This window comes from Rousettus aegyptiacus, unplaced genomic scaffold (assembly GCF_014176215.1).
Source record: "Rousettus aegyptiacus isolate mRouAeg1 unplaced genomic scaffold, mRouAeg1.p scaffold_m13_p_3, whole genome shotgun sequence".
Lineage (NCBI taxonomy): Eukaryota > Metazoa > Chordata > Mammalia > Chiroptera > Pteropodidae > Rousettus > Rousettus aegyptiacus.
In genome coordinates, this window is record NW_023416306.1 from 99,741,438 (window position 1) to 99,759,050 (window position 17,613).

The following is a 17,613-nucleotide window of genomic DNA, read 5'->3' on the forward strand; positions in this document are numbered from 1 at the left end:
TTTCTATAGTCGATACACTTAACTGAAACTGGAAAGCTAGAAGAAATATGTTCATATGCTTAATCGTGATCCAGCTGTTGTGTTCTGTCTTTAAGTATTCTTTTGCTAAAAACGGCCAAGTTATAACTTTTTAAACACCACATCTGCTATTTACCATTGTATCTTCAGGGATGTAAAATCTAAGATCCCAGAATAATTTTTGAATGTTGTGTTATCATGAAAAGAAACTACCAGGATACCACTATTTTCTGATTTTGAAGAAGGAGCTCCAATTCCATTTTCCAGACTTCTCTGATTTAGCATATTTGTGCATTTAGGTGAAGGAAATGTTGCTAGGCTTGATTTAGCCAAATGGCTTTTTTAGGAGTGAAAACATTGTTTTGGAATTGCCCATTATTTACCTGTTTAAAAAGTAGGTTCCCTTTCCACATTAGAAGAGCTATCTCCCACTACACTACAATCATCTGAGTACTGTTTTTATGTTCTACATGAGAATGTTGTAACTATGTAATCAGAGGCAGCATTTAAATAACCTTATTGTTAGCTTCACAGTTCTCTGTGAGAATAACAGTTAAAATAAAACATAATAGGAATATTTAAATGTATGACCTATGCTTTAATCCAAAAAAATAGTGGTGGTGATTGTCTCAATAAAGTCATGCATACATGACTAAAACTTTATACTATCATTAGAATTAAAATCCAATATATGCATGTAGTATTGCCATTATTTAGGTCTCTAAAATGTCTGTCGACAGCCAGTTTTTTCTAAGACTAACCTAGAATGGGTCAGCAAACTATGGCCTACCACTTGTTTTTGTATGGCCCATGAACTAAGCATTATTTAAAAATTTTTAAGTGGTTAAATCAAAATAATATTTTATCATGTGTAAATTTTATGACATTTAAATTTCAGTATCCATAAATAAAGTTTTATTAGAACACAGCCATGCTTATTCATTTATATATTATCTGGCTGTTTTTGCATTATGGTGGCACAACTGAGTAGTTATAGCAGAGACCATATGGCCCACAAAGCCTAAAGTATTTACTGTCTGACCCTTTAGTTTGCTGAATCCTTGCTGTAGCCAGTAGAATCGATGAGTCATATAAAATTAATTCACTATTTGAAACGTCGTCCAAGAACAAGGTAAAGTTGACCAGTTTAAGACATAAATTTCATGAGTGTGAAAGTCACTTAAAGCTGATAGTCACAGTTCAGCAATAAACCTGAAGAGATGATGGCATAGCCTGTAAGAACAGTCACATTATATTTCATTTGCATCAATCAAGTGTTATGAGACATCTACTAGAGTCTCCACATATACTAAGTACTTGAGTACTTTTTCCTGTGGTATCGTGTGTGTGTGTGTGTGTGTGTGTGTGTGTGTGTGTGTGTGTTTTAATTGTTACTCTCAAGGTACTTAAATCTGTGCCAAGATGTTATTCAAGTGCTATTTTGGTGTGACCTAAAAGTTAATTTTGTTCACTCCCTAGTTACTTATGGTGTACCAGTTTCAGCAGTTACCTCAGTGTGCTACTGATTAAGTGCCTACCAACTAGGACAGTGTTTCCCAACTACTGTCTCTGAAAGACCTCCAAAGCACTTTGATCTAGGCTGGGCTTTCCCCAGACCTTGGTGACAATGCAAAGGTGGGTCTGTACACACACACTACCCACTGTTCCAGTAGGTCAGAAGTGTTTCCTCTGCCTTCCTGAATGAGTCTGCTATTGACTGGTTGCATGGCTCTTTACAGATGCAAATTTTGAAATATGTAAGTAGATTTTTAGGAATGGATAAAGAATTTAAAATCCTCCCTCCACATACACATGAGAAGAAAAAAAAAATCAAATAGTGAGCACTAAATGAATTATTAGTGCTAGAATGTCCATTAATGTCCTTTTGGAGGATTAAGTATTGTAGATGAAAGAACTCTTGGAATTCCATTGGATGGCACAATATCTTAATGTACCAAGACTTTAATTCTATTTCCCCCACTGCACCTGCCCTCCTACTTCTACTGGACATAAATAAGCTTTTACTTAAGACAGTTCTGTATGTTCTACTGTTGACTGAGCAGCAAAAGCATATGGAAAGGTTTGGGCGGGGGATGAGGGCATTGTTCTTCCATAGCAACTTAGCAGTTTTCTTTGCTTCAAGGCATTCCAGGCAGAGGGGTTGAAGGAATAAATTAGGGAGGGGTGGGGGAAGGATTAATTTCATACCAACCTGAACAGAGATACCCTTTTGCCTTTTAAAACTTTGAACTAAAGTAAATTTCATTTATAAATAAGTTTACTAATAAGACAAACCCTTTATAATATGCCACAAAGGATAGTTGGCTTTTTTTAATGTATAACCATTTATTATTGGTAGTAACATTCTCTATAGTTAATTACATGAATGGTATTGTAATCTCTATAATTAATTACATTGATGGTATTGTAATTGCCAAGTGCCCATAAAATGGTTATCAGGTTTTTAGAAAATGGCAAATAAAATTTAGTTCTGCAGCATTCATTATGTATACAATAAAGTTTTGACTTTTTAAGAAAAAAGATAGCATTCAGAAGACAAAGTACTATGTGTTTAAGTCACTTTAAAAATTTTATTGGCTACTAAACAGTTGCCACACTTTCTTCCCACCTCATGCTGCTATTCTTGAATTTAATTTGCAAAGGGAAGCAGAGGCCAAAAATTTTATTTAAGAAAATTTAAACAAGTGAAGAAATGCTTGTGGTTAAAAAATAAAACTTGTTTCTCCCTCAGAAAATTTTTCTTTGCACATCATTTTAAAATACAGTTTTGTTTTCTATTAGGGACTAAAAAACACCTACTTAAAATGTCTTTGGAAGGATAGCCATTTTTCAGTATATGTTCTTCCAGATTCTTTTGGGCTACAGATGTTGAGAGGTCTTCCATATTCTCATTTCCTATGTTGATGTTGCCTGGCAGAGCCTTCCATTATTCAGCTTTCTGACATCTTATCAAGAATTAGTAGAGGAGCAAGAATTCTTGCCCGATTCGTTTCCACAATGCAGCCATTTAACACCATTTCATCCAAAATGATGTGTACTTTGTCTAAATTAAACATTATCTAGGGTCATATTAAGGAAATTGGTTTTAGAGTTAACATTCAATAAGTAATAGCATAAATCAGCCGGGAAGTTTTCCAGTTTTTTTTTTTTTTTTTTTTTACAGAATTCCTAAGATTAAATTTGAAATTAGTGTCTATATTGAAAATTATTATCTTCATGCATACATACACACCTAGTTTCACCTTGGTTAAGCTAACTAGACAACAGACATAGAAATAGAACAGCTATACTTCTTAGCTAGAGAACATAGAGAACTAAGAGCTGGAGAATATAGCAAGTGACATTTGGTTAGAGTATGACCTGGCCTCAAGAACAATGTTGTCTTCCCAGATAATAATAGTAATAGCCACAATTTATTGAATATGCATTATGTTCTGGCATTGCATTGAACATTTTGTATGTTATTTCAGTCTTCTCTATAACTCGTGATGCACATGTTAAATATTATCTTTGCTTTACATAGGAGCAAACAGACTCAAAGTCCAAGGTCATATAGCTAGTTTACTGCCAGAGCTGGAATTTCAGCCCAAAGTTTGGTCTTGACTGCTCTGCTTCTAGATTTCTCAGGAGGGGCCTGAGGCTACTGAGTACACACCTACTCTTAGCCCTCAAACCACCCTAAAATGCTTTTATAACCTTATATCTTAACCAATCTTCTGTGTCTGAAAGGCTGAAGAAAAATAACCATGAGGAGAAATGAATGAAGACGACAAGACAATACTGATTCAATTCCCAAGTAGATAAAAATTCTGAATTTTTAAGAGTACTTATAAATGGACAGCTCTAAAAATAGTCGTTTGAGAATTTTGGAGCCACTTTAGCTTACTGATATTCTTACTAGAAAGTTAGTATAGGGCATTGGGGAGAAGAAAATACTGGTAGACTATGAAGTCTAGCTAATTAGAGCCAAATTCTTCCCCCAGGAGCCCCTTCATTTGAGTACCAAACTTTTGTGAAAGGAGACGAGGAACCGGAATGGTTAAATGTTGATGAATTCTTAGTTTCCACTTCTATTTAAAGAGCATTATCCTGGTCTGTTAAAAAATCAGCTGACATTATTTCAAATAGACAAACTTCAACAACTGAGTGATTAAATGAAATGAGGAGAGTTCATAATTAAATGGTGAATCTCTATAAAGTGAATCATTACCACCTGATTTTTCCCCCAGTAATTCCAGATGTCCAAGTCTATACTGTATTTTTTTTTTAGTGAACTATATCTATGGAGACTAAGACAACCCTGTGAATGACTTTTAAGTTTCTATTAGGCTCTGCGGTAATATCTCATTAAGCTCTGTGCAAATAGTGTTCCAGCAGAATAAACTTTTTCAAGAGCCCATGGGAACTTTCCTTAAATGACCCAGAAAAAAAAAGCTTTACTCTGATAACACCTATTAATAATATTTTTCAATTATATAGATGATTGTTTTGTCCATGGCCAAATTGGGACTAGAATATTAGGCCCTTGACTCAATCCTATTCACCGGACCCAAAAGCCAGAACTTAGAAGAAGCCAAGACAAAGCAGGAATGACAGCCAGGTACAAAGAAAGGCAGAGTTGGGGAACACAGGTGGCTGCATGAAAAGTAGCCTACAGAATCCCCCTGTTTTATTCACTAAGGGCAACGAAAGATTTAGAACTTTTGAGAATGCCAACTCATCCAAGATGATTTTCTCAGAGATAGAATATCTAATTTTAATCTATTTGTATTGAATTGGTTCCCAGATCAAACTGGTCTGAAGACTGCTCCATCTTTGGCAAGTAGATGATCAGCAATTCAGATGTCCCCTTGAGCAACTGGCCAAGTGTTTTGAAATTCAGATTAGAATTTACTGCTGAATCCTATCAATCACTGACATGCTCATATTGCAAGGACAAGGTTCTTCAGCTAGTCTGAATTTCCCAGCATCCTTGGAAACAAGTTGCTCAGTGAGATCATTCTGTACTGTGGGCATGTGACTGCCTGTCTATCTGAGTATCTGGCTCAAACCCCTAATAATCATGCAGCTTTCTGGCACTATTTAGGGAAACCACAAACCAAATTTAATGTGAGGCAAAAGCCTGAAAGCTAATTTCCCCCTGGAATCATATGACTCCTTTAAAATAAGAATCCAGATGTTGTTCACATCTTGATTTGGTTTATGAGCAACTTGTGTACACTGGTGACGCCAGATGTAATGGCATTTGGGCTATGTGCCAGGTGAGCAGGGACCAAAAAAAAGTGTCCTATATGCCAAGCCCCACGGCAATAAACAGGCACACACACCTCAACCCTGAAATTTGGAATAAGACGAAGCAAAAAAGGTCCAGGCTGTTGATCTATTAACGTGGTGAGCTGAGAATGACTATTTCAAGAAACTCTTACCTTCCTACTATGCTGAACTTGACTGACATAAAGATCCTTAAGGCAACTTGTTACCCTCATGGGCACCCTAAGGTTGGAGCTGACATAAACTAGAAACAGCTTCCCAAAGAGCGAATTCATAGCCGCACTTTCTCCCAACCCTGAATCCTAAGAGTCTTTCTGAATTTCTATGAAATGTAGATTGGAGCTGAATATCTTGGGGCCACCATAATCAATTTTTTAATTAATGATCAAACTTTCTGGGTTTCTACATTGGAATTTGGACCATGAAACACGTTCTCAACATGGTGTTTTAACACCACTGAAGTGGCCTAGTTGTCCTTTCATAAGAGAAAATAGGCATACATTCAAATGGAACCTCAAAAGCAATTCCAATGCAAAGCCCGGCCTAAAAACAGGAATTTCTAACTTTAGATTTTGGTATCAGATTCTTTGTCTTATTTGATTTCTCTTCTTTTTTTTTTTCTTTATTTCTTGAAGATTCTAGCTAAGCAAAGTTCTTTATGGTGGGAAAAACTTGCTCTCATTATTTATACTTTAATTAAATTTCCCAATGAAATTAGATAATGCCAGTATGTTCACATTTTCCACGGACAATCGACTACGACTACTACTGCATAGAAAACTATCATCATGAAGATTCCGTACAGTCCTGGATATACTCTCCTTGTTACACGGTCTTCTGTTCACTTGTTAATTAGGCCACTGAAAAGGAATGTATCTGGGTTTTTCAAAGGTTTTCCTTAAAGACCATTCATATTCTGAAAGTGACAAGATATCCAGGTGTAATTTTTAAAGTTTATATAGGCTTATGTAAAATTACACAAATACTAAAGTCAGCTCTGGGTCAAATAAGCCTGTCATTTCTCTTGTATTTTTCCTGTTACTTCTCGTAAATTGCTGTCAATATTCCTGAGGAAAACAGAACCCAAACACATGGAGCAAAGGGAGTGGGAGGGGTCAGGGAATAGTGGAGGGGCAGGGCTCAGAGAACACATTGAAAGGAAATAGATGGCTAAGGCTGATGAGAGCCCAAAAAGCCTGGAAAGCAGAACTGTTTAATATGGAACGTTCACACCCCCTTTTCAGGCAAAAGGCTGACTCCCGTGGGGACTGTTCATTATTCTGAGACTCGTCACTCAAGACAGCACTGACTAGTACCCTCCTGGCTCCTTGTGTCTCAGGGCCTGCCCCTCCTAAATACTTGACTACACATACTCCCTCGAACCCACTGGCCAGCTCTCGCCCCCTTTGGCCCTGCCTTCAATTTATGTATTTTCAAAAGGTAAAAAAATGTTTAGCAATCTCTGAATGTCTGAATGTGAACTCCACTTTTGAAGAGCGTGCTTATCAAGACATTCAGATGTCCTCCTCATGATTTTTCTTCATTTCTGAATCCTCCAACCAAACACTAGTGTTTCTCTAAAACTTCTTCTCTAATTCAGAGGGAAGCTTTGACAACACCAAGACAGCATGGTGACAGGCACTTTATTAGTGTTTGTTAGAGACTAAATTGCCACAATCTACCTCAGATAACTACAAATTTAAAAAAGTGTGTCAAATTTAATCTTGTATCTAATTTATAACCCTAGAGTCAAGGGCTTTGGAAACCGAGAATGCCAGCTCTGCCCCAAAGCAGCTTTATATGTCGGGACACGTCACAGAACCTCCCTGGGCCTCAGCCTCTGGTCTAAGAAGTGAGCTTTTAACCTGATGATTATGTAGTTTTCTTCCAATTCCAGAGTACTCACATCCTATGACTAAAAGCAATCTTCAGGGAGAGGGGAGCTAATTTACTCCTTCCTTGTATTATCAAGCCGTTCCTGATGTTGTCATCATATCTCAAAAAAAGTTTTTTTTGTAGTGACTCCATTATTTTAACTTTCTGAGACAACACTGAGAAAATTTCAGTTCATGTAGAAGCTGTCGCTTCACAGTAGGATGGCTTCCCTGGGGAGTTTCTTTGTTCTTGTCAGCATTTCTGTAGCCCCTATTTGAACAAGTACTTTTATGACTTCTCATTAAGTCAGGCTGAAATTATCTACTTGGAGAAGCCCTGTCCTGGTTTCTGGACCTCTAAAAGTATTTGTGATTTTAGGATGGTAAAGAAGGAAAGAGATGCCCCACAGTGGGCAATGATTTGGGCCCGACTGCAAATCTTGGTGGTGCTGATTACTGTTGCCTGGTGCCTTCATTCTTCCAGAGAGCATCCCAGTAGAGAACTAGCTAAGTCACAGAGAGTGCAGGTGGGATGGAGACCCTTCCTACTCCTCCACTCTCAACTGCAATAAAGTGGGCATGAATCAAGGTACTTTCACATTACCCACATGAGCTTTGAGATTCTAGAATTAATTGCTTAGGCTTTGAGGCTTTAAAAAATTGTAAACTAAAAATATTAATGTTTAAAACAATTTTTTTTCTTTTTTAGATATTTTTGAATCAAGAAAACCTGGATTCTAGGTGTATCATATACTTGGGGTGGAGGGAACATGAGAATATAAACAGGGACTCAGCCTGCTCCCCACTTTTCGTCCCATGCATGTACATGAGATACAGTTACCATCCTAGCCTCTATCATTCCTGCCCCCAGGCCTGGGGCGGAGGTTGGGGGAGGCCTGCCCAGGCCCTAGCTACAGGCTCTGGGATGTCTGTTCCGTTCACCCAGTAAGTTCTGGGGACCGAGGTAGCTGGGGGGTGGCCAAGAAGTGAATAAGCATCCTCACCGCATGGAGAGGGGTGCTGCTGAAGGAGAGCGAGAGTGGGGCCCAGGAAAAGGACTCTGGTTGCCTAGGTCCAAAGGCAGTACAACTGCTTTCCATTCTAGGCCTCTACCCCCCCCCACCCCCCAACAAATCTTTAAGACTCTTTAAAGGCACCAAATGTCAAAAGGCTGTTAATGTTTTCTGTACCTTCATGCATACAGTACGTGTACACTGAACTGAGGAGTCGGACATGACCCAGACAGTACTATTCACTGACACCATCCCCTATTTAACGGAAGGGGGTGGACACAGCTCCCTTGAATTATGAATGTCTGAAGAATTCAGCAAACCTGGAGTTCCAGAGCTGAGCGCATTTTGGGAAGCTCATCAATTGGTTCCTAAAAACCATCTTAATTCAGGGAATTTTAAGTCTTAAATAGTCTACCAAAGTATGTGATAGGGAAAACTTTCCTATAGGAGCAACACTGGGTGGATCCCAGTAGGTGGAGTGGAACGTGAAGAGTGTACAGGAGTATTCATGGTACGTGAATGATTTAGGTCACTGATGTACTTGGTCCCAAGGGTGCAGTCTGCCCCACCTGCTACGACTGCAACAGAGAGTTTCTACTTAAAAGAAGGGTTTTCAACGGCCGGAATTTCTATCCTGATTCTTGTGCTTAGGTCATTTCTTTTTCAAATCCCATCTGTCTTGCTCTATGATGTTAGTTTTACTAGAAGTAGAACAAGCCCATACTAAGGAGAAATGTAAATGGTGTATTATATTTCTCAAAGTGTAACTATGAAAACTCTGGAAAACTGCCCCATTCTTAAAAGGCTTCAGGATGGTAAAGCACCTGTAGAAAAAGACTGCAAGAAAGGGCTTTCTGGGAATTCCATGAAGTTTTGACCTCCATCCTCCTGTTGTTGCACCAAAACTGAGCCCTAAGTCGTGTCTATTCCACATGGGCTGACAAGGAAGGTCTTCCTAAGCCTGAAACAGCACAAAGAAAATTATGTGCTCTTGAGTGTTGGGAGAACCAGTTCCAGGTTGCGATGATATCAGTTCTCTGTTTTCAACCCTTCAAGGCTTAAGGAAGCTTTCCTGGCGGAGAAGACCTCAACAGTATTAGCTGCTCCGGCAGGTTCCTGGTTACATGCTACCAGAGTGGTGATGTGGATCGTTTGTGCCCCTAACCCAGAGAAAGCCGGAAATAGGATCTACCTCTGAAAGGCTCCCTCACCCTACTGTTAGGAAGCTGATGGGTAGAGGTACTGCTTGCATATGTGATGGGTAAGAATAACTCTATGTATAAGGCAGAGCAGAGTCCTGGGATTCTAATTTGATTTTTTTTTTTTTCCAGATGGCTGAGGGTGGAATGTCAACAGAAGACAGATGTCCCAGGTCCTGCCTGCCCTGCTACCTGCTCCACTTTTAGGCTTCTGGATCCACATGAGATTATACCTAGAGCAAAGACAAACACTCCTAGGTGTGGAGAGATTTAGTCCCCTTCTCTAAATTTTGATGAATCCCTAATATGTCAGATGGATATGGCTAAGTAATTCCTAAAGACAGTAAATATATAAGTTAGTCAGAGAGGAAGAGAAGGCAAAAGTGAAACTAAGTAAAATGAGAGGGAAAGATATGAAGTGTGTGCCTTGGTGTAGAAATTAAATTTGGACAAGAATGCAGGAGCACATTACATGGACCTACGTATACACCATAGGGATATAAAGATAAATCCATCTCTACTTCTAATAAACATCTAGTCAACATATAAGACAAATGAACACAACTAACCCAACTATAATATATACCCTGTTATATCTGATTCACTTTAATTCTCTGAATATCTAAACCTATAAGACTCTCCCTTCCTTCTAGGTATAAGGTAACTCAGTTCAGTTACCTAGAATCATGGCAACATAAAGTATTAAGGCTAAGAGGGTTTTCAAGCTCTAATTCTATCATTTTAAGTTGAGGGGCTGTGTATCTTGTCCAAAACACAGCTTGTTGGTGGCAGGACAGAAAGAGGAACTTGGGTTCTTATACTCCCACTGAAGCGTCTATTAGCTTTTGCTATTTTTCTGATGACTTTTTAAATCAAAAGGCATTTTTCTCATTCCCTTGTAGGAGGAGGAAGAGATTTACTTTGAATTGCTTTAAAAGGCTTAGTAGAAAAGGAATGTTACATGCTGATATACAGCCTGGTATTGGGTCTTCTAGGTCAAAGGGATAATGGATTTAGGTCACTCACCACTAGAGGGCACTCAGATTTTCCTACTTAATTTAAAGAAGCTTCCAAACAGCCTGCAAATGAAGTTTATCAACATGATGAGATTTTCTATCAGTAGTAAAAGGTAAATGGCCATTTCCTCAGAATATACTAGCTCTGGGCATAGATATATAAATGTATGCATATGTACATATATATAAACATGTTATAATTATATATTTGTTATAATTAATGTTATTATTTTAGATTTGAGCTTGATTTTTTCCTCAAAGATCTCTTATTTATTGCTTTCAAGTGGTATACAGATTTTTAAAGTAAAAATTAACTTAGAAGTCAACTTCTCCCCAGAGCACTCACACTAAAGTGGTTCCTGCCAGAATCTGCAGGCCTGCAGTATTCTAAGCAAATCATGCTTGTTGTTTAGGTCCTTGCATACTTTACAATGGAGAAGAAAGAAGAAAAGGAGAACATCTTCTGCTATAAAAGGAAACGATTACAAACCAGGCTATATTTTAACCCTCTAGTTTACCATCCCTGAAGGCCTTATTCTGATCACGTGAGGAATTTCTGGAGATTAATACCTGGAGCCATTAAAATCCATTCTCTCTATGGGGACCAAGAAATTTCTGGCTGTGTTACTGGAATTCTGGAACGGTCTATTCCACATGCTTAAAAGAAGGTAATATATAACAGTTATTATGACCTATTACCACAATATCGCCCTGTCTAAAAATTACATAAATTTAATAAGATTTGTAAAAAAAGGTGAGGTGCTTCTGCAAAGCACCTGTGCCTCTCCGGCTGTCATGTTGGGGTTGCTGATGATTAGCATTCTGGATTAGATTTTGCTGAATCGTTTTCCTGCCCCATGGCACTTACCTGATCAAGACTAGCCTGTGTTTTGCCAAGTACTGTGGAAAACTTGGCTCACAGCATTGAAAAGGATACATCTAATTCACTCTAGAAAAGAAAAAGAGTGCAAGGATGAGAATGAGACACTGGGACTACAATGCCCTTAGCAGAGTTAGTGGCTGCTCTGGCCATAAGCCCGGAAACAGGTGGGAGAGGCTGCGTTGTAAGCAGAAGCATGAGGGCAGGAAGGGCCTAAGTTTGGGAATGTGATTTTAAAAAAATAGGCTGCAGTTTAGGGGAATTTTATAGGCTATAATAATTCATCTTTAGAACATAGAGGGAATAAATTAACTCGACTGTTACAAATGATAGGTAATTTGATTTGTACATCAAAAACCTTAATCACGTTATATATATCCTTTGAATCTATCAGTTTTACTCTTAGATGTTTATCCTAAGGAAATAGATAATGGCACAACAACATGTGCTAGTTCAGGATAATGTTTATAGTATCAAATTATTGAAAACAAGGGGGACTAGTTAAATAAATTACAGCAGATCCACAAATGATGATGTAGATATATAAGTACTGATATATTATTGAATAAAAAAGCAAGTTAAAAATGACATATATGTATTATCCCATGTGGACAGATAGATATAGATAGTTAGGTATACACAGATATGTAAAGCCTAAAAGGAAATGCACCTAACAGTATGTAGCAATAAGTGACAGGCTTACTGATGATCTTCTCCCCTTTCCTTTTGCTTATATGTATTTTTAATTTTTTTTTTTTGATGAACATAGGTATCTATGTCATGAAAATGTCATAGAGGGAGAAAAAGTAAACAGTGACATTCATATTTGAAGGGACTTAAGATGTGTCAAATGCAGCACTGACAACACTGATCCCTCTTCCTCAAGAGGAACGGTCCTTCTCTCTTGCAAAACTGCCTCCTTTAATGATAACTGGGTTGGCTTTTTGTTTTGAAATGTGATGCTAAGATGTTTCTTTCAGCTGCATGAGACTGATCTCCAAATTTCAGATTTGGAAACTCTAAGATTAAAAATAGCCCCAGAAAGAATGTTTAAAATTCAGAAACCTAAAAATAAATTTTAAATGACAAGGCATTCTCCATGAGTGGAACAGTTTCTACTTTCTTTCCTATAGCACTTGTTTCCTTCCTTTTTGCTTCTACTGTCATCCTAACCCGGATCCTCCAAGTCCTGTATAATCACCAGGTTTAAATTAAATTCTAATCTTTTCTTCTGTAGTTTATGTGGTCACTTACTTTCCCTAGAATTACAGCTAGAATTTGGCAATGTGCTATTTATACTGTTACCGAATATAATTTAAGCAATGACAGTGCTCGTACTCACTCTTTATTCTCCCAGGTTTAAAACACTGCTATTTGGGGGAAATTATATTCTTCTTGATAGGTGTTCCCTTAAAGTGGCTAATCATAGCCAGCTCTGAATCACAGACCTTGACTTGCAACGAATGTCTTAGAGTGGCTGTCCAGAGATAAAAGCAGGAGCTAGAGTTATGCTGTCCAATATGGTATCCACCAGTCTCGTGTGGTGATTTAATTAAAATGAAATACAATTAAAATTTCAGTTCCTCATTTACACTAATCACATTTCAAGTGTTCAAGAGCCACATGTGGCTAGTGCCCAGCATACTGGACCACACAGGTATAGAACATTTCCACGGTTGCAGAAAAGTTCTTTTGGATAGTGCTGCTCTGTGCTGCTCTCTTCAAGCAATCAATAGCAATACAAAGGTGGATTTTAAAGCCAGCTTCAATGCTCTGTCCAATCCAAGTCTCTGAAATGGCCCAACTTCTTGCCCTCTTCCAGTTTTGGAAAGCACTAATCCTTTCCTAGCCAGACGAACTACCATGTCACAGGCCACTAGGCAGCTTCCCAGCTCCAACATCTGAATTAGGAAATGGCTGACGAGAAGCCTCATGCAGTAAGACAGTGGTTTTCAAACTTAAGCATGCATCAGAACCACCTGGAAAGCTTGTTGAAACACATTGCTGGGTCTTAACCCAGAGTTTCTGATTCAACAGAATGCGGTGGGCTGAGTTTTTCTTACAAGGTGAGGCTTATGCTGCTGGTCCAGGAACTACATATTTAAGAACCACTGCATTAAGGCAATGAACACAGGCTAGTTGATTGTGCCATGAAGGAGTCTGCCAAACTTTACTTCTGGCATTAGGAATTAGATTGAAGATACAACTTCTTAACATGAGTTTTGCCCCTACAGGCTTCAGTGCACTCCATATTCCTAACTGTGGAGCAGAGTCCACTCGCTGCCTCAGGAAGAAGCGGCTTGGAAATGGTTCCTTCCTAATCGTTTTATTTAAAAGCAAAATGAAATAAACAAAACAACTTTGAAAAGTCAGCTTGTGCCACTACTACTTTTCAAGAATGTCTAAGCAAGGCTCAGGAAAGCCTATGGTAGCATCGTAAAACATCTTCCCTCATTCTTTTTTAAAAGAGTATTGGATTTCAAATTAACTACAAAGCTAAAGTCATAAAGATAGTGTGGCAATAGTAGAAGGATAAAAACATGCAGATTATTGGAACAGAACTGAAAGCGCAGAAATAAACCCTTATATTTATGGTCAATTGACTTTTTAAAAAATTTATTTATTTAAATTAGTTTCAAGTATACCATACATTGGTTAGACATCTATATAGTTCATAAAACGATCCCCCCAATTGCTCTCTCCCTCCCCTGGCCCTCTACCTAGCCATCATATTAATGCTAACTGCATTCCCTCTGCAGTGATCCCCATCTCTGTGACCATCCATCAGCTACTAATTTGTACTTCTTTAACCCTTCACCCTATTCTCCCAGGCCCCCAATCATCCCTCCCTTTTGTCTGTCACCTAATTGTCTACTATATTTTTTGAGTCTGTTTTTGATTAGTTTGTTCTTTTTGTTCCTTAGATTCCACATATAAGTGAAATTATATGGTATTTATCTTTCTCCGTCTGACTTATTTCACTCAGCTTAATAATCTCTAGGTCCATCCATGTTGTTGCAAATGGTAGGATTTCATTTTTTTTAATGGGTGAGTAATATTCCATTGCATGTATGAACCATAATTTCTTTATCCAATCATCTGTTGATGGGCACTTTGATTGCTTCCATATCTTGACTATTGTAAATTGTGCTGGCATGAATATTGAAATGCATAGATCTTTATGAATTATTGTTTTGGTTTTCTTTGGATAAAAACCCAGAAGTACAATTGCTGGGCCAAAAGGTATGTCCATTTTTAATTTTTTTGTGAAACTTCCATACTATTTTCCTTAGTGGCTGTACCAATTTGCAATCCCACCAACAATGTATGAGGGTTCCCTTTTCTCTGCATCCTTACCAACACTTGTTTTTTTGATTTATTGATGATAGCTATTATGACAGGTATGAGGTGATATCTCATTATAGTTTTAATTTGCAATACTCTGATGGTTAGCATATGGTCAATTGATTTTTGACAAAGGTGTTAGGACAGTTCAGTGGGAGGAAAGAATAGTCTTTCAACAAATGATGCTGTGACAGTTGGATATCCGCATCCAAAAAAATGAAGTTAATGAAGTTAGACCCCAACTTCACATCATATACAAAAATTACTCAGTATGGATCAAAGACCCACGTAGGAGCTAAAATTATAAAACTCTAAGAAGAAAAGATAGAAGTAAATCATTACAACCTTGGGTTAGGCAAAGCCTTTTTAGATATGACACCAAAAACATAAGCAACAACAACAAAAATAAATTAACCAAACTTCATCAAAATAGAAATTATTGTGTTTCAAAGGACACCATCGAAAAAGTAAGGAAAAAAACCACTAAATGGGAGAAAGTATTTCTAAATCATATCTGATAAGAGATTTGTATTCAGACTATACAAAGAACTCTTACAGATCAATAATGAAAAGACAATACAATTGAACAATAGGCAAAAGATTTAAGAGTCTCATGCTCTACCAACTGAGCTAACCAGGTACTATAAAAAAATGGGCAAAAGATTTAAACAGACATTTCTCCAAAGAAGATATAGAGATGGCCAATAAATACATGAAAAGATTCTCAACACTGTTATCTATCAGTGAAATGCAAATCAAAACCTCAGTCGACTTTATAACACTTCATACTCACTAGGATGGCTATAGTAAAAATGACAGATAATGTTAAGTTTTGGTGAGGCTGTGGAAAAATTAGAACTTTTATACACTGCTGATGGGAATTTCAATCATGCAGCCACTCTGGAAAACAATTTACCATCAAAATGTTAAACATGGAGTTTCCATATCACCCAGCAATTCTGCTTCTAGGTATATACCCAAGAGAACTGAAAACATGATTCTACACAAAAATGTGTACACAAATGTTCACAGCAGCAATTCACAACATCCAAAAAGTATAAATAACCCAAATACCTATCAAGTGATGAATGGATAAACAAAATGTGGCATATTACCGAGCAATAAAAATGAAAGAAGTACTGAAATATGCTATAACATTGATGAATCTTGAAAACATTATGCCGAGTAAAAAAAGCCAGCTACAAAAGACCATATATTGTATAATCCTGTTGATATGATATAGAATGTCTAGAAGAGGCAAACCTATAGAGACAGAAAGGAGATGAGTGGAGAAGGTGGAGGGAGATAACTGGGAGGGAAATGTTGATGGGTATGTATTTCTTTTCGGGGTGATGAAATATTTTAAAATTAATTGTGGTGATGGTTTCACAACTCTGTAAATACTAAAAACTATACACTTTAAAACAGTAAATTGTATGGTATATAAGTATTTCAATACAGCTGTTTATAAAAAAAAAAAAAGACTATTGGAAAGGAATGCATGTATTCCTTATGGGGAGATGGTTTTGACCCTCAAAGGAAGGGTTTCGATGGAACTGATTTTTAAATTAAAAAAGGGTCCTGTATATTAGGAGGGAAAGCAGAAGAAGAAAAGAGCGAGCAAGTGAAATAGCAAAATCTCTTAATTGAAGTAAAGACACAGGAAGTTCTTAGTCTTGTAGAAATAGTTTTTTTTTTATAAAGATCTAAGGCACACATAGCTTTGTAACACTTTAGATGAGCCAGAGGAAAGGTAATGAAAATCTGGCATCATTTGAATTTTAACTTTTACACATTAAAGCTCTATATAACACATGTTCTTGATATAGACCCATTTCTGGGAAATTGGCCTGCTGACAAAAACAATTTTTTAGTCATTAGACTTACAACTCGGCTGAAGTACTCGTCTAAAACTTCCACAAAGTTATGGATGAATTCATAAATCGCCATCTCATTCTGAAATAAAAAAGGAAGGGCGTAATTAGTTTTAGTGTGGCCCATGTGTAAATCAGACATGCAGCTGCCCACTCAGCAAACAGGTTTTAGAGCATGTGGCTTGGTATAGAGAAAATGTGAGCAAATATCTTCCCATGGACAAATATTCAGAATAGTTCTATGACTCGCTTGTTTAAAAGAAGCTTATTAGTAGGAGAAATGTAGAAAACCTTAATCTCTGAGATTTTTTTTAGTGTCCATGATGAATCTGGCTGGACTGTTTAGAAATCTGAGCTCTACTCCCTGACTTCATCACCAACTGGCTGAAGCAATTTCTCAGGTTCTTCATGTCATCACTTTTCCATTTGTGAAGATGAGGAAACCACCTTAAAGTTTGGTTCGCAGATAAAAAAACAACCAACTGATATTTCAAAGTATTTTAGATCTTAAACACCTTTTCAGAGCATCCATGGCCATAGGTGCTGTTGATCTGGAGTTAACGTTTCTGAAAAGGTGAACTAAAATCTGAAAAGACGCAATCATATTTACAGTTTGCTCTGGCTTCTGATATGTCAGCCTATGTTTAATGCTGTACTTCTCTAAGCTTGCCCCACTGTGTGACACAGAACAAGGGTAGGACACTGGTACTGCTTAGGGTCAAGGAAGGCATTCTGTGGTTTTGTGCTTCTCTACAAGCTGCACATCTAATTCAATAAAAATACTAGTTATTTCTCTTCCACACAGCTTTTATTAGCCTTGATGAAAACAAAGATCTTTCCAAGGAGTCAAGATAATTCTCAGGGAGGCAAGTAGGGAAGAAAATGTCACTGTAAGGAGGAATAAAAAACTAGACTGCTATTCTTAATTTTCTTGCATTTTCCATAGGCTCTTCTAGTCTCTTACCTCAGTGTCATTAACTCCAGCCACAATGAAGAGAGCCGCATACTGCCGATACACCAGCTTAAAATCCTTATATTCAATGAAGGAGCACTACACAAAACACAATTAGATATTAATTCCTATGTTTAACAGCGATTTCTT

General features: G+C 37.5%; 1 protein-coding gene across 2 annotated transcripts in view; it reads right to left on the reverse strand.

Annotated features, from left to right (window-relative positions):
• Nucleotides 1-2,315: 2,315 nt before the first annotated feature.
• Nucleotides 2,316-17,613, reverse strand: part of AP4S1 (adaptor related protein complex 4 subunit sigma 1) — a 38,378-nt gene continuing 23,080 nt past the window's right edge. For both annotated transcript variants that reach the window (XM_016123621.2, XM_016123622.2), the window contains exons 3-6: nucleotides 17,476-17,562; nucleotides 16,525-16,593; nucleotides 11,350-11,361; nucleotides 2,316-3,098 (exon numbers count right to left, since the gene is read on the reverse strand). In XM_016123621.2, the coding sequence (XP_015979107.1) occupies nucleotides 2,970-3,098; nucleotides 11,350-11,361; nucleotides 16,525-16,593; nucleotides 17,476-17,562 (297 nt within the window). In that variant the 3' untranslated portion in view covers nucleotides 2,316-2,969. The remainder of the gene's footprint in view (nucleotides 3,099-11,349; nucleotides 11,362-16,524; nucleotides 16,594-17,475; nucleotides 17,563-17,613) is intronic.